The sequence below is a fragment of the Canis lupus genome, chromosome 18 (assembly GCF_011100685.1).
Source record: "Canis lupus familiaris isolate Mischka breed German Shepherd chromosome 18, alternate assembly UU_Cfam_GSD_1.0, whole genome shotgun sequence".
In the NCBI taxonomy this organism is placed as follows: Eukaryota; Metazoa; Chordata; class Mammalia; order Carnivora; family Canidae; genus Canis; species Canis lupus.
Genome location: NC_049239.1, coordinates 43,904,310 through 43,928,830, shown reverse-complemented (window position 1 = coordinate 43,928,830; position 24,521 = coordinate 43,904,310). Strand labels below are relative to the sequence as shown.

General features: G+C 50.5%; 2 protein-coding genes across 22 annotated transcripts in view; one reads left to right on the top strand and one right to left on the bottom strand.

Moving 5' to 3' along the window:
- The first annotated feature begins 222 nt into the window (after window positions 1-222).
- On the top strand, window positions 223-6,029 carry LARGE2 (LARGE xylosyl- and glucuronyltransferase 2). 3 transcript variants are annotated; one of them, XM_038563458.1, is made up of 14 exons: window positions 223-663; window positions 757-1,116; window positions 1,439-1,521; window positions 1,773-1,896; window positions 2,147-2,318; window positions 2,449-2,553; window positions 3,034-3,146; window positions 3,234-3,359; window positions 3,440-3,595; window positions 3,707-3,867; window positions 4,280-4,558; window positions 4,837-4,986; window positions 5,082-5,277; window positions 5,532-6,029. In XM_038563458.1, exons 2-14 carry the CDS (start codon window positions 817-819, stop codon window positions 5,736-5,738), a joined length of 2,172 nt encoding a protein of 723 aa, XP_038419386.1. In that variant the 5' UTR covers window positions 223-663; window positions 757-816; the 3' UTR covers window positions 5,739-6,029. The 3 variants fall into 3 exon arrangements, with proteins under 3 accessions (XP_038419386.1, XP_038419388.1, XP_038419389.1); XM_038563460.1 differs by lacking the exons at window positions 223-663; window positions 757-1,116 and having other exon boundaries at window positions 1,317-1,521; window positions 3,713-3,867; XM_038563461.1 differs by lacking the exons at window positions 223-663; window positions 757-1,116 and having other exon boundaries at window positions 1,328-1,521; window positions 1,773-1,866.
- A 3,391-nt stretch (window positions 6,030-9,420) lies between these two features.
- Window positions 9,421-24,521, bottom strand: part of PHF21A (PHD finger protein 21A) — a 193,598-nt gene continuing 178,497 nt past the window's right edge. For 15 of the 19 annotated variants that reach the window (XM_038563466.1, XM_038563469.1, XM_038563462.1 and 12 more), the window contains 7 exons: window positions 23,951-24,030; window positions 23,416-23,476; window positions 20,462-20,625; window positions 14,287-14,442; window positions 12,973-13,048; window positions 12,478-12,581; window positions 9,421-11,089 (listed from right to left, as the gene is read on the bottom strand). In XM_038563466.1, the coding sequence (XP_038419394.1) occupies window positions 10,832-11,089; window positions 12,478-12,581; window positions 12,973-13,048; window positions 14,287-14,442; window positions 20,462-20,625; window positions 23,416-23,476; window positions 23,951-24,030 (899 nt within the window). In that variant the 3' untranslated portion in view covers window positions 9,421-10,831. Of the gene's footprint in view, window positions 11,090-12,477; window positions 12,582-12,972; window positions 13,049-14,286; window positions 14,443-20,461; window positions 20,626-20,699; window positions 20,723-23,415; window positions 23,477-23,950; window positions 24,031-24,521 lie in introns of all 19 variants that reach the window. The other 4 variants (XM_038563477.1, XM_038563480.1, XM_038563478.1 and 1 more) reach the window with 1 other exon arrangement.

Below are 24,521 nucleotides of genomic sequence, written 5' to 3'. Positions count from 1 at the left end.
GCACGATGCGCAGGTCCAGGCAAGGGTGGGGGGTTCTGGTTCCCGCGTCGGTGAGGCCCCAGGCCAGCTCGGGGGGGGGCAGGAGACGACCTTCGCAAGGCGGCTTTGTCCCGGCCGCGCCGCCAGGCCCGCCGGCCAGAAACGCACGGGGCGGAGCGGCCGGGAGCTCCAGGTGCCCCGCCTCCAGGGCCCGGAGCAGGTGTCCCTGACCCCCGAGGCCGCGCATTCCACTCCTTCCTCCTTAGCCCGGGCCGTCCCTTTGATCCCGGGCCGGGGTCACGGGCCCCTCCCCCGGTGGGAGGTTGAGGGGAGGAGATGGGGCCTCAGAGCTGGGAAGAGGGGGATGGGCTCGGGGCAGGTGGCGGGGACTGGGCCTTCCCGGGTGGCTGCCCCCGCTCCCTCCAGGCATCCGGGGGGGTTCTCCGGGTACCTCCCGGGATTGCGGGAGTTCAGGGGTGGACCTTCGGATGCCGGAGCAGGGGCTGGACCCCCGGGGGGGTCCCCGCCCCTTTGGGCTCAGCCGAGCGGAGGTGAAACCTGAACCCAGGTTGGGGGCGGGGCTGGCTCCTGCTCGGACGGGGCTGGCCTGCGCCTCCACCCGGGCCCTGCACCCCGGCCGGCTTCTGGAAGCGGGTCGTCGGCGTCCCCGAGCCCCTGGAGCAGGTGCGGCGGCGACTCAGGGCGAGAGGGAGGACGGGGCGGCCGTCGGGCCCGCCGCCCCAGGCTGAGCCTCCAACCTCCGCCCGCGATCCACAGGGACAGCGATGGAGCCCCCGGCCCGGGGTCGCGCCCCGCCCTGAGCCCCCGCCCGCGACCATGCTGCCCCGAGGGCGCGCCCGGGCGCTGGGGGCCGCCGCGCTGCTGCTGCTGCTGCTGCTGCTCCTGCTGCTCCTGGTCGGATTCTTCCAGTTTGGCCGAGACGGGAAGTGCGAGTGCGGCGGCCCAGGCGGCGCGCGGAGGGACCCGGGCTCCGTCCCCTGCGCGCCGACGCCGTGTGTCTCCCCGGGCGGGCGGCCGCGGGGCGCCGCTGCCGTCGACGGGGACCCGCCTGCGCACCGCGGGGGGCACAGCCGCTCCGACTGCGTCCCGCCGCGGCCGCCGCTGCCCAAGTGCGAGGTGGGTGCGCGCGGCCCCTGGCGGCGGGAATCTCGGGGGCGCCCCCCCGCCGGGCCCCCGGGCCCCCGTGGGAATCCCTGCACCTGGCGACGCTCCGCCAGGTGGCTCCGGACTGACCGCTGGTGGGGGACGCCTCCCCCGCTCCCGGCCTCAGTTTCTCCATCTGTGAAATAGGGCTGGACCCCTGCTCCGCACGCCCCCGCCTCTTCCTTAGCTCTGTTGCGGGGCGGGGCTTCGCTGCCCGCGGCCCGGCCTGCCCAGTCCTAGGTCTTAGCGGCTGGCGGGGGAGGGGCCGCTGCCCACCTGCACGTCCCCTCCCCAGCTCTTGCACGTGGCCGTCGTGTGTGCGGGACATAACTCCAGCCGAGACCTCGTCACCCTGGTGAAATCTGTGCTCTTCTACAGGTATAACCAGGTGTCAGGGAGAGGGCGGGGAGTCAGGAGTGGGGAAGGGAACAAAGCCTCGGGGAACATATGGGAGCTCCAGTTACCCCATCTGCCCCACAGGGACAGTGTCCCTTCCTCCCTTGAAGGTCCCGGTACAGAAAAGCTCTTTGTCAAAGTTGGTGCTTCGACTTCTGAGTCCCTCCAGAGGGTCTTGTCCCCTGTTTCTCCTTCTTGGGCCTAGCGGCTTTCCTCACCTGTCCTTCCCAAAGGAAAAATCCACTGCACTTCCATCTGGTGACTGATGCCACGGCCAGGAACATTCTGGAGATGCTCTTCCACACGTGGATGGTGCCCGCAGTCCGGGTCAGCTTCTATGACGCGGAGGAGCTCAAGGCAGGAGCCCTGGCCCTTTTGCACCTCTTTCTGGCGGTGCCCAGCTCTTTCCTTCCTCGCAGGGCATGGGGTGGGGGCGTGGCAGAGAGGCTAGAGCTGCCTGGGACCCCCAGTCTCATCACACCTACAGAAGCACCAATCCCTCAGCCTCCCTGGGCCTATGCCTTCTTCCCCGTGTCACCCTGAGCAGGTTCTGGCACTCATGGGCCCTTCTCTGCCAGGTTCATGCCCTGTCCTCCCCACCCTACAGCCCCAGATCTCCTGGATTCCCAACAAGCACTACTCTGGCCTGTACGGGCTAATGAAGCTAGTGCTGCCTGGTGTCCTGCCCCCTGACCTGGCCCGTGTCATTGTCCTGGACACCGACGTTACCTTCGCCTCTGATATTGCAGAGCTCTGGGCACTCTTTGCTCACTTTTCTGGTGAGAGACGACCTGGGACCCAGCCCCAGCCAGTCCCCCTCCCTGGCCTGTCCAGGCCCCGCTGTGGCCTAGTGCTGATCCGAGGTCCAGTGGGGGCCTCAGGCAGCTCCCTCGTGCCCTCCCTCCCCAGACGAGCAGGTGATCGGTCTTGTGGAGAACCAGAGCGACTGGTACCTGGGCAACCTCTGGAGGAACCACAGGCCCTGGCCTGCCTTGGGCCGGGGATTTAACACAGGTGGGCCAGTGGTTGGGGGAGGCAGGAGGGGTGGCCACTGGTCCTCAGGCCCCAGGGACTGGGCAGGGCACAGAATGCTAGGAGCCCCCACCCCACCCCCAGAAGAATAGTGCTGTCGAAAGAACACCAGGAGAAGAGCCAGAAACAGTTCCAGCCTTGGCTATTTGTGCTGAATGACTTTGGCCAAGCCACTTGGTCCACCTGGGCCTCTGTTTTCTCATCCATTAAATGGGGATGACGTTGCCAGTCCCGGGGTCACTGAGTGTGAGAAGATGCCTGTGGAGGTGCTCTGTAAGCTGTGCAGTGTCCTCCTTCACCCCCAAGAGGAGTGATCATTGGCCAAACTGGTCCACGCTCCTGTCTGAACAGTCAGAAAATGCCACTAAGTCAAAGAGTAAACATTCAAAAGACAGCTTCATGACCCCTGACCCCAGGAGCAGGGTTAGCCCAGGTGAGTATGACGCCCCTTCCCCTGGGTAGGTGTGATCCTCCTGTGGCTGGACCGGCTCCGGCAGGCTGGCTGGGAGCAGATGTGGAAGCTGACAGCCGGGCAGGAGCTCCTCACCCTGCCCTCCACCTCGCTGGCGGACCAGGTCAGGGGCAGCCTTTGCCCCGGGTTGGGGGGGGGGGCGGGCAGGGAGCAGGCTCTGGGCCGAGGCACGACAGCTGTCTCTGCCCAGGATATCTTCAATGCCGTTATCAAGGAGCACCCGGGGTTGGTGCAGCCCCTGCCCTGCGTCTGGAACGTTCAGCTGTCAGACCACACGCTGGCCGAGCGCTGCTACTCGGAGGCAGCTGATCTCAAGGTGAGTGGGGTGGGGGCTGCTGAGTGGGGGGCTCTTGTTCCCTGCTCCCATCCCCTGAACAACACCCTCCTGGGTCCCAGGTGATCCACTGGAACTCACCAAAGAAGCTGCGTGTGAAGAACAAGCACGTGGCCTACTTCCGCAACCTCTACCTGACTTTCCTGGAGTATGATGGGAACCTGCTGCGGAGGGAGCTCTTCGGGTGCCCCAGCCCGCCGCCGTCTGGGGCCAAGCAGGTGGGAGGGAGCCGCCTACCCTTGGCTCCGGGGACGCTCCCCCCACTGCTTTGGTGGGCCCGGGCCTTGTCTGGGGACTCATGTCCCTGGGACACCCCCCCTTCCCCCCAGTTGCAGCAGGCCCTGGCACACCTGGACGAGGAAGATGCCTGCTTCGAGTTCCGGCAGCAGCAGCTCATGGTACACCGCGTGCACGTCACCTTCCTGCCCCACGTGCCGCCGCCCGGCCGGCCTCACGACGTCACCCTGGTGGCCCAGCTCTCTATGGACCGGTGAGAGGGCCGAGGACGGCGGCAGGGAGTGAGGCAGGGCTGGGACCGGGAATCTCCAAGAGGATGGTTTCAGTGGGCGGAAGGAAGAGCTCACGCTGCCTCATGCTTGAGGACTTCCAGAATGTGGAGACACTGGCTGCGGTTAAGGGCTTGGGTTTGGGGAATCTCGCAGGTGCCTGGAACTGCCCGTCCGTAGCCCTGGGACCACGGGCAAGTCTTGAGGTCTCTGGCCTTTGGTGTTCTTATTTGTTCCATGAGAAAGGGCCCACCCGGGGGGGTACGTGGGAGGATTCAGTAAGACCCTATAAAAAGCCTGTGGCAGGTGCGCAGGAAGTCACCGGAAGGGTGTCTATGGCAGGACCCCGGGGAGGTATTCCAGCTGGCCTTGGGCTGACCACCCCCCTCGCCCCAGGCTGCAGATGCTAGAAGCCCTGTGCAGGCACTGGCCGGGCCCCATGAGCCTGGCCTTGTACCTCACAGACGCAGAGGCCCAGCAGTTCCTGCGGTTCGTCGAGGCCTCGGCAGTGCTCTCCGCCCGGCAGGACGTGGCCTACCACGTGGTGTACCGTGAGGGCCCCCTCTACCCCGTCAACCAGCTGCGAAACGTGGCCTTGGCCCAGGCCCTCACGCCTTACGTCTTCCTCAGCGACATCGACTTCCTGCCTGCCTTCTCCCTCTACGACTACCTCAGGTGGGCCTGAGGAGGGCGGGGAGGGACGGCCTCTGGGTGCCTGAGGCCGGGGGTGGGCACCCCAGGACCCTCGCAAGCGTGTGGCTGCGCCTTCCAGGGCCTCGGTTTCCTCTGTAAGATGGGTTTGTATTGGGGCGGGGGGCGCCCATGTCGGTTCTCTGGGCTGCCGCAGGGAGGGAGCCCTGCTCCCCGCAGACGCCCCACTGTGTCTGTGAGGGCCCCTGGCCTGGGGAGTCGACTCCCCTCTTCTCCCCTGTTGATGGGTGCTCCCCGCTCAGGGCCTCCATCGAGCAGCTGCAGCTGGGCAGCGAGCAGAAAGCGGCTCTGGTGGTGCCAGCGTTCGAGACCCTCCACTACCGCTTCAGCTTCCCCAGTTCCAAGGCCGAACTGCTGGCCCTGCTGGACTCCGGCGCTCTCTATACCTTCAGGTAGGGGAGGCCGCTGCTCCGCTCCCCACGCGGCCCCCGCCCGCTCACCGAGCTCCCCGCCTTAGCTGGGCACCCTGCCCCATCCTGTACCACAGGTTCCACGAGTGGCCCCGGGGTCACGCGGCCACAGACTATGTCCGCTGGCGGCAAGCTCGGACCCCATACCGTGTGCAGTGGGCAGCTGACTACGAGCCCTACGTGGTGGTGCCTCGTGATTGTCCCCGCTATGACCCCCGATTCGTGGGCTTCGGTTGGAACAAAGTGGCCCACATCGTGGAGCTGGATGCACAGGTGAGGACATGCCTTGCTACCTCCAGTTTCCATTTGAATACCTCCAGGGCCAGAGAGCTCACTACACCTCAGCATGGCACACTGCTCCGTTAGGCAGGACTGTTAGAAATTTCACCTCTGTGTAGAACTACAATCTGCCCTTGACCCTTACTTTGGCTATTAGGGGCTACCAAATAAACCTGCCCCCACCCCGCCGAGCTGCAATCCTCCCCCCAGCCCAGGCAATGAATGTCCCTCTGCCTCTACCCCTGCAGGAATACGAGCTCCTGGTGCTGCCAGAGGCCTTCACCATCCACCTGCCACATGCCCCAAGCCTTGACATCTCTCGCTTCCGCTCTAGCCCCACCTACCGTGACTGCCTCCAGGCCCTCAAGGATGAGTTCCACCAGGACTTGTCCCGTCGCTACGGGGCTGCTGCTCTCAAATACCTCACTGCCCTGCAGCAGCCCCGAGGCGCCTGAACTCCGGAGGCTGGGCCTGTATGGCTCACCCCTGCCCTCCACCTTGGCTCTCACACACTCCTGAGGACACCGGAGCAACCCTGCCACCCTAACCCCCCTCCCTGCTATCTAAATTATTTAAGGTCTCAGTGGAAAGGGCTTCAGTTGGAGCACCTGTGTGGTGGGGCCTGGGGGCCTCCCCTTGCTGCTATCTATGGCTGGGGTCTAGGCTCCCTCTGCTACCGTTTTGGAGCTGGTTCCCCCCATCTTCCTCTGTACATCTCTTTTTCATAATCAAAGTTCTTCAAGCTCCTTTTCGTGTTCCGTCTGGTTTGGGGCATGAGGGTGTGGGTCAGCGGGGAAGGTGCTCAGTCTCCCAGGAGCTGCAGGAGGGCCCCGGACCCTCCCCTGGAGGCCCGAACCAGAGTGTACCTTGCCCACCCTCCCCTGCCCCAAACCCGACACCATGAGGCTGAGAGACTTTATTTGGCTTTATTTAGTAAAATGTTAAAATAAATAAATACAAATTGATCAGCTGCTCTGGATCCCCCCCCACCCCCTCAAAACAAAAATGAAACAAACAAAAACAAAAACTTTGAAGCACAAAACTCCAAATACAAGTTCTATCAAGACTGAAATCACAGAGGGCGTGGACAAGAGACAGGATTGGGGGCTGGCTGGCTCTTTTCTGCTTGGAGCGTGCTGACCTCTGGCTGCCCGTCCTGTCCTGCCTGACTGCGGCTCACCCTGGGCTGAGGACCCGACGACACAGAGGTGCAGAGGCCACAAGCCACTGTGGGGGATGGTGGAGTCCTCAGGGAGGAAGGGCCTTGTGGGAGGAGGGACAAAGTGGAATTGGGAGCCCTGCCCTTCCTCTCCCAGGGCCATTTTTCAAGAGTTCCACCCTGGCTCTCTCTCTGGAGGGGGCAACCCCCGGCTTCCTCCCCTTCACGATTGCCGATTTGCCGATTGCCGATTGCCGCAGGGCCAGGGGACTCTTCCCAAGGGCCGCCCCCTCCCTTAGAGAGGAGCAGACACTGAGGACGGCTGTAAGTCAGGGTGAGAGTGGGTCTCCTGTTTCCTGCGGAGGGTGCCCAGCTGAGGGGTGGGGGTGAGGCCCACAGTCATCTACACAGAGCAAAGTTGCCCCTATCCAGCAGAAGCCATGGAATCTGGAGAACCCAGGGCCTGGAGAATACCTGAGCCACCATCCATCCTACTACCCAGAGGAGCCTTTTACCTCTGGGGTAAAAGTCTCCTAAATTAAGCCCTTTGGATAAGAAAGACCACACCCTAAAAGGGAGTGAAGGGAGAAAACCGCTTAGAGCGCATGATGTGTGACTTGGGAGTGAGAGCCCAGAGAGGCTCTGCTGGCCCCAAGAGGAAGTATCAGAGATGGCTGGAGGGGCAACTGTACATGCAGACTTCATGAGCTGGAAACAGTCCCCCTCACTCATGTGGAGAGACGTGAGGGCAGCACTTGTGCCCGTTCGCACTGCCTGTTGAGCCTGAGCCAGGAAGAAGGGACGGGCGGGCCCCGCAGGGAACCCGGGCACTCACATGATGCCAGCGGTGCAGCCCCACGCAGGAAAGGCCCCACCAGAGGCTGCCCAGAGCCCGGTTGCCCCAAGGGCCTGATAAGGAAGGGAGGAAGCAGAACTCTGGATGAGCTCAGCAGAGGGGAGACAAGACCCAGCAGGCTCCAGGGAAGAAAAAGGACCTGCAGGCGGCACTGGCACTGGCAAGAACGCGAGGCGGGAAGATGACAGCAACGTGACCTCACCGGCTTCAGGGTGCAGTGCCTGCGCCGCTGGCCTCCTGTTCAAGGGCCCACTGGCAGCCACTCCCTGGACTCTGAAGTGACTGCAAAGCCAGCTGGTCTGAGATGTGTCTGTGAGCAGCTAGGCCTGAGCATGGCGAAAGAGTAGCAGCGGGGGGAGGAGGAAGAGGTGAAGATGGCCCAGGTGAAGCAGTCACGGAAGTGTGTCTCAGGGGGTCACAAGCACCCACAGGTCTAGGGCACAGAGAGAGGGTCTTTTCTTGGCAGGACGGTAAAGGAAAAGGAGACGGGGGTGACCAGGGCCTTTTCTTGGCAGTAAGTAGTTTTGGAATTTGAATCCAGAATGTGGGTTTGGGGCCAGAGTTACATTTTGTACCCCACACCAGCTGACTCACGAAATGGTTCGTATCTGCACTTTAGGAAGATCATATCCCAACCCCAGGCAAGGCCAGAGCGTGCGTACTCACAGCAGCAGGCAAAATACTGGTGGATTCCTAGCTCTACCCGCCCCCCAAGCCTCCCCAGACACCCCGGGAATTCTCAGGCAGCTTTCTGAGCCTCTAGTGATGATCGTTTCCCTAACTTCTTTCAAGAAAAGATTTGTACTATGTGGCAACTCGCAGCCTCTGGGCCCAGACAAGTCAAATGGGAGAGCTCAAGACCGGGCATACAGCCTGATGCTGGGCTCTGAACCTTTGCCAACGATTCCTCCAACTAGTCTAGGCATCTCCACAGCTCCCTGACTAGACGTAGCACCTTGGTTTCTGCAGGAGAAAAGGGAGCTCCTCTGTCCCCCTGCCAGGCAACCTCACACTGCCAGGGCCTGACTCTGAGGCCTGTTTAGCCACTCTTAATCCCCTAACATTCCTGGGAAGATGAAATGGCCAGTAGAGATGAGGCATATCTGACCTAAGAAGTTTTCCTTTCTCTTGCATTTGCTCTCAGGGTTTAATTGGAAAAGGGGGGAAACTAACGGGACCTTTTCTGCCACTCCTAGACTCTGGCCATTAGAGAGAATGGGGTGGGCTTGGGAGAGATGTCCCAGGAGCGCTGGGGTCCCCAGGGCCTGCCTCCCTTCTGGGGGCCAGGCAAGCAATGGGCCATGGTCTCCAATGGGAGAACATGCCTGACAAAATTGACCTCCCATGAGGCAAGATGATAGAAATGGTCCGAGTCTTTCAGAACCCTGGTTTTCTCATGAAGGAGACAGGCCAGGCCAAGGCAAGCACAGCGATTCTAGCCAAAGGTCGCCCAGGAAGCCTGAGGATGGGCAAAGGGCAATAGACAGCCACGTCTGGTACCTGGAGCCAGCAGGCAGAGAAAGCAGCTGGAGAGTCAGACCTCTTCAAAGGCAAGACAGACACAAAGGCCACCCTGGGGCTCTTTGTCTCAGAGACACCATGTACCCTCAAGACATCTCACTCCTGCATTCTTTCTCAGTGCCAAGGGCTGATGCAGCCAGCCTGCCCCCTGCACCCCCCTTCCCCCCCCCCCCCCGCCAAGGCCAGGGTGCATGGGCACCAATGAGTGTTACAGGCCATGTCCTTCAGAGTTGTCCCGCAGGCACTCACAATGCTGGTGGCTGAAAGACGGAGAGCAGCACCAAAGGAAGGGATCTTATTTAGGCACCAGCCTTTTGCTCTAGCAAAATCCGAGGAGACAATGGGTAGGGTAGGGTCCTGATACCATCCACACTCCACTCAGGCTTCAAGAACAGAAGCCCAGATCCCTGCGCCAAGAAGAGAGGACAGTCCTTTCCGAGGAGGGGAGAGTGGTGGGAGGGCTTGGCTGCTGCCCGTCAGGGCTGCAGTCGTCCAGAGGACAGAAATCATGGAGACTAGCCCACCAGTCTTGAGACACAAACACAGCAAAATGTCATCATGATCAGCAGGTTCTGTGCTAAAAAATTATAACTACACAGCATTTTCTCCAGTTCTGACACCTTTTTAATAGAAATCACTGTTTTTAGGAAACAAATAGCACTTTTGTAATTTTTTTTACAATGTTTCTTACCTTGATCTTAATTTAAGTAACACTAGGAAGACCTCAATATCTTTTATTTTCCTTTTTAATTTAAAAAAAAGTTGTTGTTGTTGTTTTCCCCAGATACAAAGATTTTTGCCCTTGCATAAAAAACAGTGCCCCAAACGATGACACAAGGACTCACACAGACTCACTGGACCTCACTGACACTATGATTCCTAGTCTACCATGCACGGCCTCGACTACCCTTAATTGACTGTCAGCCTGAAAAACAGCTTTTCTATTCCTTATTTTAGTTTTTGTTACCAAAAAAGTAAAAGAAACAAAATAAAACTTTTTCTTAAAGAAAAAAACAAAACAAAACAACAAAAATTAAAAAAAAGAGAGAAAAGAAACATCTCCATTCAATTCACACACACCTGGGTCGCGTGCTGCTTCGCTCAGAATCTTCTCTTCTTATAAATATAGAAAAGGGATGGAGCTTGTTTTCAAGTAAAAATCACTGATCCACCTTTTTTTCCTTCCTGGACACACACACACCCTTCTTCCCTGCTCTGGCAACGGCCAGGGGGGGTGGCCTCTGCCTGTTGCCTGAGAGGGAAGGTAACCGGATCATCCGCGGGGATGCGCGCCAATTTGCCAAAGCAGGGAAGGAACTCGGGGGAGTGGTGGGGGCGCCCGCGGCGGGAAGTGGAATGCGCAGAAGGACCTCAGGGCTGTCCTCCTCCGTGCACTGTGCCCCACACCAGACAATAGGAAATACTGCTTATTTGATAGACTTTTCCCACCCCGGCTCCCTCCCCTTCCCTCCCATCCCTCCTCTGGGCACTGGGGTTGGTTAAATCTCGATTTCCTTTTTTTTGGTTTTATAGTAGTGAAAGTTTAGAAACAGGAAAGCCCACACACTCTTTGGACTTGTCTTCTCTACCTAAACAAACGGCTCGGCAAATAAGGATCTGAAACCTGCTCTCCTCCCTCCGCCCGTCCCTGCTCCCCACCCAACAAAACAAAAACAAACCCATGGTGGCTGTGGAGGCTGCTGCAGGCACACACTGGTGTATAATAGAGAGAGTAAATATATTATTTCACTTGGCATGGTGCTGGCAAAGAACCTCCAGCTGGCACTATTTCATGTAACATGGTCCAATCTTTGCATGTACACACAGAATAAGAAGGATCAATTGGCAAACTCTGGTGCCACCTGGCACAAGCATCTTCTCTCTCTCTGGAACCAAAGAACCAAAAGAATTCTGTACTTTCCAGAAGAAATCCGGCTTTGCTTTTCTAGAGTCTTCAGTGTTTTTGCTCTCCTCGCCGCCGGGATCCTGTGGCTTCTCCTCTCGGGGCTCTGTTATTTAGTCTCGTCCCCCTGGGTACAGTTCGCTGTGCAGCTCTGGGAGGAGGGGGAGTGGGCCGGCGTAGAGGTGGCGGCGTTGGCAGGGGGGGTGCAGTCCGGGCCGTTGGAGATGGCCCCCACAGTGGCCTCAGAGTCTACAGGTTTGGAGAGGTCGATGCCGTGGATGAGGCGGATCAGCTGTTTTACCTTCTCCAGGGAGCTGTGCATCTCCTTCTGCCGGGCCAAGATGGTATTCTTCATTTCCATGCATTTCTGCAGCAAATGAGAAGGGCAGTGGCACTGAGCCTCCGTGGCTTTTCTGACAGGCCTGGCAGCTCTCTCCAGGTAAAAGAACCCTGTTGGCTGGTGTGTGCCCCTAAACTTTGTTCAGCTCTGCACTGGAGGTGGCACCACTGCCCAACAGGAGGAGGCAGCCCAACAGGCAGGAGGGAGAGTGCAAGTGAGTGGTTTAAATGCCAACCCTGCTGGATACCAGGACTTAAAACCAAACGTGAATTACCATTCTAATGCTGCAAAATAAAGGTATCTTAAAAACATTCCCAGAGCTGCGCTGAAGCTGGTTTGGGCAGGTTTTGGCATGCTTTTGCCTTGCAAATGGGTGCTAATGTGCTCAGGACCGGACTGAGCTTTGGAGGGCAGAAAAGGAGCCAGTGGTATGTGGATCCAATTTGAGGGCTACCGAGGGCTACCGATCAGTTGGTCGGCAAGAATTTAGAGGCAGGCTGGGGGTAGCAGCACTGTGATATGTGGGAGAATCAAACACTGCAGTTGACAGAAACCCTTCTGCTCGGTCCTGCACTTGTCTTTTGCCCTTTTGCCCAAGGTCTCCCACAGCTGTTGACTTCTGGTCTAAGCAAAAAGAATGTGAAACCTGCATGCCATGGGTACTACGGTGATGAGGAGAAAGGCGCCAAGTGGGACAGCTCAACTGCCACCAAGTCCAGGGTACTGCCCGCTGCCCATGAGGGCTGAGGCCACCTGGCTCCAAAAAGGGGAGGGGTGCCTACCCAGTGAGAAATAAAATTTGCTCTGGCAGGGCCTCAGAATCTCTGCTGCAAATACAACCCTGGAAAGGCCAGGCTGTTGGATTGTATACAACACCTGGACAGGCCAGGCTGGGCAGTATTTACTTCCAATACTTGTCTCCAGAAACCTCTCTTCCTTAAGCTGGTCAGGAAAACCTGGAGATGCAATCAGCAGGGTGTGGAAGAAAGGACGGGAGCAAAGCGCTGTGCAGACAGACCACTAACTGGGATGACTAGAAAGGCTTCTATACAGGGACCTGATCTGTGTCTACCGGGCGTCGGGAGAGGCTCCAGTCTCCTCCTACACCCACTCAGGCACACACAGAGGTGGTGGCTATACTGCTGCAGCTGCTACTTCATCTCTTCAGCCTGGACACTGAAAATCCTCTCTCAGATGAAAGCCAACAGGAGGTTCCAGAGCTTGGAGAGGTACCACGTACCGACTGGCCACCTGTCCTGAGGGCCGAACTGTAACTTGGAGGCACACTGCGTCCGCCCAAATTAACTGTTAATAAGCTGAAGGACTGGCATGGGCCCTTGGGAGCCACATGTACTATTCTACATGTGAGAGTGTCCCTATCCATATCTATCACTGAAGGCATAGGATTTACTTACACTTATAGAATTGCTGAGCTGTTTCACCTTCTGCTCTAGTTGTTCTCGTTCTTGTTTTAAATCTGAACTCCATTTAAGTAATTTCTGTTTCTCTTCTTCTTTTGCTGGGAAAAAAAAAAAAAAGGAACTGTTTTTATCAATGATTTGTTTGAAAACTCCACTGTGTTCAGAATGCTGGCCAAAGAAGATATTTTGCCCAAAGTTCCTCTGACCTCCAGTGTGGGTGGAGAATGTGTCCACCCAGACCTTCCCTTATTACATGTATAGACACCTATGCTAAGAAAGCTGTCAGTGGTGTGGGCCTGACTCTAAGATACCACTTCTCATTTTTCCTCTCCAAGAAAATTCTACACAAACTTTTCATCTTGTTCAATAAAAGCTTTTCATTTTTAACTTTAAATTTCCTTTTGAAAACAAAACAAGTGCTGCCATATAGCACTTTTCTTTTTAAGCAAGGGTAGGATCACACAAAAGGGGGTGTGGATGATTATTTACCTGCTTTGTAGGCGATATAGGAATGAACAATTGCTAAAGTTCCAGGCCATGGAATTGCTTCTTCCTTTTTCAGCATCTGAAACGAGGTTTAGAAGTTTTACCTTGGTATAAACACACCTCCCCTGTGTAGTGACAAGCAACGTGTCTATAGCTATTGGCAGACAAAATCCAGGAAGATTTAAACCCTGGTCTACACTTTTCTAGACTATGAAGTTCCAGAAACTCTTTAACAGAATGAAGTTCGGTAACAAGGAAAGTCAAGCCACTTAAGCCCCAGCTTACAAAGAGGCTAGGACTTGCCGGGGCATTCCTGGCTTCTCATACATGCCACATATGATGCCCAACTACTCTGACAGCCAGACCCACTGGCATACAAGCTACATGCCTGCACGATGGCAGCAGCTGCTGGCAGTTTCATCCCTGACCTGCCTATCTCAATTTTAGTTTTTTACATCCCTCAAAGATAGCCTAACCAAAGAAATTAAGTATCAGTTCCAAATATCAAAGTATAATTTAGACCTTGTGTAGAAAATTACCAGAGTTACAGAGCAGCATCAGGAGAGAATACAGAGAGAATGGTCTCCACTACTTTACGAAGATAGTAGGATAAAAACCAGGATTAAATTTTGGGGAAAACCAGAATTCTCTCAAACAGGATTCCAAAAACTGAGCAGCATCCCAAAGCTTGCTGAACTATTGGACCTATTATTTATACTTTGCCTATTTCCAAAAAAGACTGAAACAGCTTATCATGAAAACATAAAGGTACATAGATAGTTGAGAAAAAGAGACCAGAAACTGCACAATAAGAAGGGAAGAGGCTAGGACAGTTAATGTTTGCCTTTCAAGTCCATGAAATAGTAAGACAGCTACTTTACAGTTAGTTCTCTGATCCCAGTGACAACACAGGTTAAAGGTGATACTGTTGTTATTTGAATTAAACAATCAATTGCGCACTTTCCTTTAAGAGTTTTATTTCTAAAAGAAGAGTCTCAAAACCACATACTGGGTTTGGACCATTCTTAGAGAAAGAGGCAGAAAGTCTTATGGCTTTGAAAGGGCAAGGTCATGAGAAGATAAGTCATTTTAAATAAAGGGAAGCAGTTAGAGCCTTCCCACCTACACATACTCCCCATCTCAGTAAAAGGACAGAGAAGCTCGAGAGGATGGACGCTATGTGGGTGAGTGCAGTGCCATGAACAGATAGGAGAGGGAAGAGACTCCACCATTCCCCCAAGTCTAAGGGGAAAGGAGGTCCTCCTGACCACACTTTTTCTTCCTCAGCCCATCACTGTCTGACCCGCTCCTTAGTACCTGGTCCTGACATCTGGGACAGATCCACATGCCCTTGGGAATCGTTTTCAGAGGAGGGTCTAAGCAGTCCAGATGATACACACGGGAACATGTGTCACACATAAGCAACTGGCCACTTTTCCTGCAAACGCTGCAAAAATCCTCATGGATATCACCCTAGGAAATTGAGAGGAAAGGTAAGAGAAAGGACAAAAAAGGTAAAATGTGAATGTTAACATGCACATTCTGGATATGTATGTTTCAGGACAATCAGCTGTGCCCCCTCCAACATGTTACAGAAGTATTCAAGGAAAGTAGGAATTGCCAATGGCACAGCCCCCACTTGCTCCATACAGCTGAGGTTCCCTGGGCAGGGACAGTATCCTTAGAGTTTAAAGAAAAGCCATGTAATCACCTAGGCCCAAATTAACTTTACAGGTGATAGCTCAGCACTTATGTTTTGGTAGAGTCCAACCCACAAATCATAAAGTTTGAAGATACTGAATTCCATTCATCAAAGTGTTCCACAATATGATACAAACAATTCTCATTACCCACTATTTTTTAGCAGAGTTTAGGATTGGGAAAAGAAGACAGACAAAATATGGAATTTTACTAAATTTTTTCTCAGGGAGAAAAAAATAGAGTGCACATTCAATTGGGAAAAAGATTAAGTCAGGAACAAATGAAACTCCCATCAGCTTTCTAACATGAAGAATTTAAAAAGCCAAAGCAACAGCTGACAAGGTTCTCTTAAAACCACTATTTGGCATTTGCTGTTCAATGGACCATTCTATGCTGGGAGGCTTTATTCCTCCCCATAAAATATACCACCAGATGGAAAGAGATGAACAACCCCAGTGTACTCTGTTTCCGCCCCCATCACTGAAAGTTCTGGTACTCAGGTAAGTCTGCAGGAGCCCTCTGAACAGAAGGCAACAGCAGAAAAAAAAAAAAAAAAAAAAAGCAGATCTACTTAATATGGAGAGGAGAACGCTGAAGAGGAGAAAAAAAAAAAAAGGTATTTTTCAGCAGGTCAATCCCTGGCTTTTTCCAGAAATAGGATTGATAAAGACACATGGGAAAGAAGACCGAAGACACACAAGAGGTTAGCCAGCAAGGCAGCACTGCCACTTAGGCCCCCTCTTCACTTCCAGTGTGTTGTTTTAGATTTCCAGGCTATTTTGCCAGAAGGCCTAATACAGAAACTCTGCACAGGAAGCAATGACATAGACAGCAATGTTCAATTCTTTTCAGCCACCACTGTGGAAGGAATGTATCTTCCCAGACCTGTAATTTCTCTCTAAAGAAAAGGAAAGTCTATAATTCACTAGGGTATCTAGAGCCTAGAAAACTGCTGCAAAATGTTGTTAAGATAATCAGATAATTTCTTACATTTAGTAAGAAAATGTTATCTCTGGACAATAAAGAAGATACTCAGTATACGAGCAAAAATACTGCATAAGTGTGCCGCCTCAAAGTTCAGCTTCGAGGCACCTAAAGAGGTTAAGGTTTCATCCCTTGATTAACTATAACTTTCCCTTTCATTCTTAAAATCAGGCTGAAGGGCACTCTTCCCTAGAGAAACAATCTTTCTTAAACCTGAGTCCTGTGTGAGTCTGCATCTTTAATAAGTTTATAAAAATTTAAAGGTTTCAGAGACTGGTTCACATGAATCCTAGATAAATTACTGGAGATGAGTTCTGCTCACTTTCCTTTGCTCCTGAGTAGGAGCAGATCAAGAAGTGGGGGGCGGACAGTTCTTTCAAGTTTCTAAAGGAAAGATGACTTCCTATCCTATTTCCACGTTCGACAGCAACAGTTCCCAGTCTGCTCGGTGTCAGGACCCCATATTACCAAGGACCTCAAAGAGTTTTCGTTTATGTAAATTACGTTTATTGATATTTACTGTATTAGAAATTTTAGAAGTTTTCAATTTTGAAATAATTACAGAATCATAGGAAGTTACAAAAACAGTGTACTGAAAACCTGTAAAATCCCAGCACACGTGCATATTCCATGTGTCATCAGAGTTATGACATCATTTTATGTCATGTAATATCTGGAAAACTCCACTGGTTACTCTTCAGAAAAAGAGAATGAAAATGGTAAAGAAGGGATGCCTGTGTGGCTCAGCAGTTGAGTGTTTGCCTTCGGCTCAGGGCATGATCCTGGAGTCCTGGGATTGAGTCTCACATCGGGTTCCCTGCATAGAGCCTGCTTCTCCCCCTGCCTGTCTCTGCCTGTCTCTCTCTCTCATGAATGAATAAATATCTTTTTAAAAAATGGCAAATAATATTCTAGTATTATCATGAAGATAGTTTTGATTTTATAGACCCCCAAAAAGAGTCTCAAGGACCAAATTTGGAGAACTGCCCATAGAAATGAATAATAAAATGCCAAGGTATAGATTTTATCTACCCAGAATGGATTCTCTGATTAGCTTAAAGAGAGCAGAGAAAATCCCTTGGAGGTGCTGCTCCGGGTCAAAAGGCTCAGGCTTTGGTGACTGAATTGCTACCATAAGCCAAATGTTAAATTGAAAGATGGTGACCCATGATTCTTCGCTAGGAGCTGACCACATGTGTTTTTTGCAAAAATCCTGGCTATATCAACTGCAATTTCATCATTTGCTAAAAGAATTTTATAAGTATGTCAACATATCTTCCCTTCTCATAAAATGATAATGGCAACAAGGTATATCCTGAGGATTAGTGTCTGGCTGGGTTTTGTATTACCAAGTCCTTCTAGACGGTTACTGATCCCCAGGAAATGCTTGCCTTTCAGCTGTGATTGTTTAATTAATGTTGTTGGGGCTTGTCCTACCCAGCAGCAAACACAGAGAGTCCTGTGTGCTGATTTTAATCACTGCCACTGTTAGGATACTGTAAAAGTAGAAGTCAATTATCTTAAAAAAAAAAAAAATCTATTCCACTAGGTTAAAAACTTAAGTTCTAACATATTTAGTGGTTTTATTTTTTTTTTTATTTTATTTTATTTTATTTATTTATGATAGTTACAGAGAGAGAGAGAGAGGCAGAGACACAGGCAGAGGGAGAAGCAGGCTCCATGCACCAGGAGCCTGATGTGGGATTCGATCCCGGGTCTCCAGGATCGCGCCCTGGGCCAAAGGCAGGCGCCAAACCGCTGCGCCACCCAGGGATCCCTATTTAGTGGTTTTAGAAGAGCCTTCTTTTACCTTTGGATTTCTGAGAAGAGCAGTGTTTACATTTTAAGATGAAATCTGGCAGGATTTTTTACTTTGCGTAGATCCTTTGGGTTCAGTCCCTCAAAGAAACCCATAGACCCCTATCAGCCCAAAAGCACAAAAACCAAAAACAATCTTTAGGAGAAAGAGACTCACACGCAGAAAAGTTGGGACCATCTCTGGTACCAGCAAACAAGGTTTCTGACAAGGACTCCTGGTACTCAGTACTCAGGACAGGTTGAAAACCTTTATCAATTACTAATGCCGGAAGTCAGAAAGGCTGGATGAAATGCTGAATTCCAAGAGCAAGTCTGAGTCTTGCTGTAGTCACCAGTTATGTCCATGGAAGGAAAGGCTGCCAGAGAACAGAACTTCACTGTGACCTGTCCTCCAAAGAGAACACTTCCTTTGCTACTTCTAGAATTTTAACTTAGTGTGTGCATATGGTATTCTTTTGTTCTTTGGAAAAGGGTAGACTATTATAAAGCACTAAGAACCTTCCAGTTCAAGAGATATTTTACCTAAAGATGATCCTAAAGACAAGCTCTGTAATTGACACAAAAAAAGGGACATGTACAAAATCAAACTCTTGGTTTCCCTCCTCAAACCTATCCTTCTTGCCATCTTGAGTAAATGAATTTTATCCTGGTAACTGCTTAGGCTGAAAACTCTGGATTCATCCTTGACTATCATCTCTTTTTCTCATACTCCATATCTAATCCTGTTGGCTCTTAAAAATATATGCAGACTCGGTCACTTTCCTCCATCTCTATGTCTACCACCCTATCAGGCCAAGCTGTCCTCAGCTCTTCCCTCCTAACTGGTCTTCCTGCTCCCATCCTATCCTCTCCACAGTCTCTTATCCAGGTTTCCGATCCTTTTAAAATCCAAGTTGATTTTGGAAACACCTTAAAAATAGTAAACACAGGGAAGAACCATCAAAGGATTCTAAAACCACTGGGTAACAGTTTGTGGGGGAACTGGATATTTATACAGACTCAAAGCTCTCTGCTTTGAGGCACCTTTACAAGTGGAGAGATTTGATGTGTTCTCTTAAGAGATGAAAGCTAACATCACCAACAACAGGACAGACCAGCGGACGACATGTGATGCACAGAAAAGGACTCGCCATCACGTGTTTAGTGTTCCTACAAAAATGCATACCCTGAATCTCCTCCTGAGGAAACAATCAGATTATCCAAATGGAGGGGCACTCTACGCAGCAACTGGCTTATGTTTTAAGAAATGTCCATGCCATGAAAGACAAAGAAAGGCTGAGAAACTGTTTCAGAGTAAGAAGGCAAAAGAGACAGTACCATGACAACGAATATCAAGAGTGATCTTAATCTGGATTCTGGAGCAGAAAAAACAAAGTGCTACTAAGGCAATTATTGAGACAACTGGAGAAACCTGAATATGGAATAACGCTATATAATATTATTTACTCAATATTACATGTCCTCAATTTGATAACTACATTGTGTCTATATCAGAGTATCTGTTCTTAGAAAATATATACTGAAAGGTTTTGGGTGAAGATTAATGATGTCTGCAACTTTTTAACTAGTTCAGCAAAATATGTTTATGTGTGTGTGTGCGTGTGTGCACGCATGTGTGTAGGGGGGAGCACATGTGGCAAAATGGTAACAATCAGTGAATCTAGGTGAAAGGTATATATATTTGTTCTTTGTATTTTCTTGCAACTTCTCTGTTTGAAAATTATCTAAATAAAAAGTTGAAAAATTATGTCACTCCTCTCCTCAGAGCCCTCCAGTGGTCCCCTATCTCCTTCCAAGTAAAAGCCCAAGGCCCTGCACCTTGGGCCCCGCTCTGGGGTGTCCTTTCCCACCATCTCACCACTCCCTATGCCCCCACTGTCCTGGCCTTCTTGCTTTTCCTCCACACCATGTATATGCCCATCTCAGGGCTTCTGCACTGCTCTGCCCTCTGCATGGAATGCTCTCCCCCGACACATTCTCACACATTCCACTTTCTACCACAGATGCTCTCTCTTCCCTCTCTTCACAAAATAAAAGGCTTCGTATCCCCCTTATTCTGTCCCAATTTTCTTTACAGAACTTATTACTACCTTTTACATGTTCATTTGCTTATCACCTGCCTCTGGCCATGTAATAGGAGCTCCTTGAGGGCAAGGAGTTGCTTTTGTTCCCTGTTCTATCCCCAGCCTTAAGAATAGCACTTGTTCAGCAGAGTAGTGCTCAGTAAGTATTTGCTCATTTAAAAATCTTAGGGCACTAGAGAGAACACACTGATTGTGACCAGAGGGGAGGTGGGCTGGGTGAAACGGGTGACAAGCACGGAATCACATATACGACTGCTGCGTTACTGTAGTGTACACCTGAAACTCACATAGCACTGCATCCTAACTCTACTAGAATTAAAATGAAAAATATAAAAATAAGTAAAGTAAAAAACAAAAAATAAAAACCCATAATCTCAGGGTACTAGTTTGTAATCCTGCAGTTTCTACATGCAGGGTTACTAAATATATGACACACTTTTTTAGGAACCTGTTTAATCAATTCTGCTAAATAAAGTTGCTTGAAAGAAACGTTTTCCACTTCCTGAATTCTACCTGAAGCAGGAAACAAGGACTGCCAGGGGAATGTGTGCCTTGTTCCTTTTTCCTAACCCCAAAACAAGGACAGAAACCTGAGCACCTTTCAATTACAGGAGGTGACTTCCTGTCCCTCCCTGTTCCTGAGAATTAACTCATTCACAGCAGATCAAATCCAGATTTTAAACACTCTGACTGAGCCTCCTGATGTGGTACATGATTCTCAAGGACATGGCAGGACCTGGGGCCCCGGTAGAAAGCTGCCTTACATGGTATACTGTGTCTTGTAGGGGTTACTGCTGTTCCAGGGTGAGTCAAGGAGATGCAGCTGGCAAGGAGACAACACATGATAACGGTTTCCCCAATGTAAGCTCTCAGAAAAGAGAGCGCGCTTTTCCCAAGTTACTTACGTCTGTGGAGGTGGGGCTGGGCAGGGACACAGGCTGAACAGGTGCAGGGAAAGTGAATGTGGTCTCTGTCTTTTCATTTTCGGGGGAGTCAGGATGACTGGATGGGGGGGATGTTGGGGTAAGGGCTCCAAACCCCAGCACTGCATTGTATTTTGGAGGACGACCTATATACCAAGAGAAGGGAACAAAAAGGAAAAAAGGGGGAGGGAAAGAAAGGGGGAAAAATGATCTTACATACCTTTGGCCAGTGTTCCTCATTGGCTAGCATGGAAAAGGAAGTGAGGTAGCAGACAGAAGGTTAATACAACAGTCCCAAAGAGAGGAAGAAAAGCAAAGATTTAAATGTCATTAGAAACAACTACACGAGTCTCAAAAGAAAGGAGGATAAGACAGCCTTGGAGAATGACAGGAGGGCTACGTCATGTTAAAGGGCCTTGCCTTGGGTGGATTCTGGTGATGCTCCTGGATTATTACAATTTGAGACTTCTAGCATGAAATTAAGATGTCAAAGCTCAAGGGGGGGCCACAGCTAGGAATAGAGTTTATTTTTCCAAAAAAAAAAAAAAAAAAAAAAAAAGAGTTTATTTTTCCACTTCTACATGTTGTTCTCTAAGGTTTCTCTGTAACCATCATCCTTACAATCAATAATTCCCAGTTCCCACAAATGGATTTATTTAGGATTTCTGTTTTTCCTTTTCTCTATCTATATATTGGTCGTTTCACTGCTTGTGAGCATGGAGAAAGGCAAACCGAGGAGGCAAAATTCAAGTTAACTATTCTTATCCCTTGCCGATAGAGCTGGTGAGAAATATGTTCTGGGACTAGCTGGAACCTAAGAGCTAAAAAGATGTTCTGAGCTTAACAATGATTTTCAGTATGTCTAGAGTCAGAGACCCTCCCCGCTGTTCAAGAACTGTCTCCCCAGGATATCTGGGTGGCTCAGGGGTTGAGTGTCTGCCTTCGGCCCAGGGCGTGATCCCAGAGTCCCGGGATCAAGTCCCGCATCGGGCTCCCTGCATGGAGCCTGCTTCTCCCTCTGTCTGTGTCTCTGCCTCTTTCTCTCCGTGTCTCTCATGAATAAATAAAATCTTTAAAAAAAAAAAAAAAAAAGAACTGTCTCCCCACTTCTGTCACACTCTAGTGAACTACATGTCTAAGGACTAGGGTCTGCTACAAAATCTCCAAAAAGGCCCTGCCATCAGCAACACTGCTGAAGGGCTGATTGGAGCAAGAGCCCTGGGAATCAAGCCTCATGGTACAGAGAATCTATAAATGGACCCTGATGGGCATGGCAAGATTGGTCAACCACTCCTGCCTTATGATACATCCAAGCCAGGGTCCTTGTTAGAAGAGCCAGGATTAAAGCTTCTAAGCTTTCAGTGATCAAAAGTATATATCCAGCATACCAAAGGGAAAAAATAAAAGCCAGAGAGGCACACAACTGCCTACGAGCACTGGTAAATGGTACAGAGATCACAACTTTGCCAACAGTTATAATTTATATCAGGATTATGCACAGAGTCATGATTCTGTCAGACATTACACAAATATTACCTGTGTTAAACTGGCAATGTCTGCGGTACAAAGACAGATCATACAGGTTTGTCTTTTCTGGGGAATTTAGTGCTGCCAAAAGGGGATGTGAAAGATGAATGCTCTTTGTTTACCCGCAGAAGGTACATCCTAGGCATTGTAGATATAGGCTTTCATCCTCTGACCTTGGCACTGATGCCAAGGTCTTTCTGGCTCATTCAACCCCTGTCCTCTTAGCAAATACTCCCCACCAGCAGACAAATTAACTGTGGCTTATGACTGGGGACTCCTTTCTGAGAACTGGGTCAGAAGTTACTAAAAATTACCAAAAATAAAACAAAAAATAACCCATGACACTGGTTACTGTGGCCCAGGAATCAATAGGAAGCAATGACTCAGGGTTTCCCAAGGAAATATTTTTGACTACTTAAAGGACAGGGCTAATGAAACATTAGATGGATCACTGAGGGTGGTTATGCTATCTCTTTCAGGTGAGGAGGTAGTAATGGTACGGGTGCAGCCCTGCCTAAAGTAGACAAAAGAAAAGGGTCAGGATGACCTCCTAGGCTTCCAATAGCTCTGAGACAGTGTGTGCTTATGCAAAAATTATTATGCTACTCCACTCACTCTGCAACCTTTCTAGCCTGGAACTATAATTCAGGGACACATTATCATGTGGAGAAAGGGACCCTGGGATGTATTACTGACATCAAAGAACAATTTCAGAACCTTGTTCATGAGCTCAAATTCAGAGCTATTAAGACCTACTCAGTCCTGCATGGAGGGCTGCTGCCTCTGACCCGCCCACAAGTAAGGTGCACCACCCACCTGGGGAGGCCCAAAATATGGTGATGGTACTCTTCAGAACTTCTATTTCAGGGAGCCTGTTTTGACAATGACCTTCTTCTCTTCCCTAGCTGGAGATACCTTCAACTCCATAGATTCTAAGTTCTCAGTGTGGCTACCTCTCTCATTCCTGGAAAGTCTGCAGCTCACAGAAACTTGAGTCGCGCTCTGGTTTCTCTGGCAGCAGGACGACTCAGACACTACTTAAGAACACCTTGGCAACAGCAGTGCTCTGTTCTGCTCAATGATGCTAAAATGCTTCCTTTCACACAATGTTCTGTTCACTGTGCTATTCACGGACAGCCTGGTGGGCCTGGGGCAGAACTGCTGTAGTAAGCCATTTTCTTGAGTCAGCTTTGCCAGAATCTGAGGCAAAGCAGCTTGTGATTCAGTATACAGGACTCTAATAAGAAATCTCACTCTCTTCTCCCTCTATTTTCACAAAACAGCAACAACAAAACTATTTTCAAGGGATTTAGGAGTTAGGCTCTAGGACAATGGGAGAAAGGAGGGGGGAGAAACACGACATAGAAAGCAGAAGCAACAGCAAGGGAGAGCTACAAAAAAGTACTCACCTCTCTTCCGGGTCCCAGGATGCATGGTACTGTTCAGGTATGTGACTGCACTCTTCTTGCGCTTTGAGGATTGAAGAAGGAAAGGTTAACTAGTTGAATAGCACGGTTACTACGAATATTGGCACAAGCTATAGACCAAGCACAGCATGCCTGTCAACATGCCAATGAGTGAGTGCCAGTCACCTCAAGGTCTCAGTGCTAATGGGATTTATTATATATACTTGGCTCTGAGAGAATATGATATTCCAGAGAGGTCTGCCTCTGCTTCAGATGACAGCTCTGTTGAAGCCAAGAGGACTTAAATTTTTAAGGTAGGTTTGTATTTGCTCAAACTTAGGGAAAAAACTAAGGGGAAAGCAGTGAATAATAAAAATGAAACAGTATGATTAGCCAGACAAAAAAAAACCATCATTTCGCAAAGCTGGCCAAATATAATTAAGGTACTGTTCTTCCATAGGTTTTCAAATGGAAAGAGATGAAAATCATAAATAAACCTAGAATAGTGAGGGAAGGGCCAAGTTCTGACCAGGAATACCTCTGGCTCGAAGACTGCTCCACTGTATACTGGATTTGCTGTTGTTCTTCTTTTGCGCTCTTGCCTCTTGCTTTGGATTTCTTGGGAAAGTAAAAGGTTTGAATTAGAAGGAAGGAACAGAGAACCACAAAAATGGAACTTCATTGTTTATCTTTTGCTTTTCCCATGACAAGGTGGAAATGGGGGCATATCTCTTTTTTCCCCTGCAGCCTCAGCAGAGGCAAGCACACCGCTGGGAGCAAATATGACGGCCCATCTATTCTCACCTCTCAGAAAGCAAGACGATGCTTTTTTCACAGGGTAGCTCTCTGTGACCAAGAGCTGACAATACGTATAAAAGAGCTGTCCCCCTCTCTTTTCAGGTTACTAGAATATAGGTGTGGATGAACTTTATCCACAGACCTAGACTGAGTAACCATAGTTCACAATTCTGGAGTTAAATAACTAGGACAGGTATAGCTTTATAACTGTTCTTAAGATTCTGATAACCCAGAGTGATTGAGAAATACAGACACAGACTTGTTAGAGGGGCATTTGATACTTTGTGCTGTCAGGGGAAAAATAAAAAGAG

What these genes read in the sequence shown, in the direction of transcription:
- LARGE2 (XM_038563458.1), top strand. Translation starts at nt 817, where the DNA reads ATGCTGCCCCGAGGGCGCGCCCGGGCGCTGGGGGCCGCCGCGCTGCTG. An exon ending in ACTCTTTGCTCACTTTTCTG is followed by an intron (nt 2,319 to 2,448) that starts GTGAGAGACGAC and finishes CTCCCTCCCCAG; the next exon opens with ACGAGCAGGTGATCGGTCTT. An exon ending in GGCGCTCTCTATACCTTCAG is followed by an intron (nt 4,987 to 5,081) that starts GTAGGGGAGGCC and finishes CCTGTACCACAG; the next exon opens with GTTCCACGAGTGGCCCCGGG.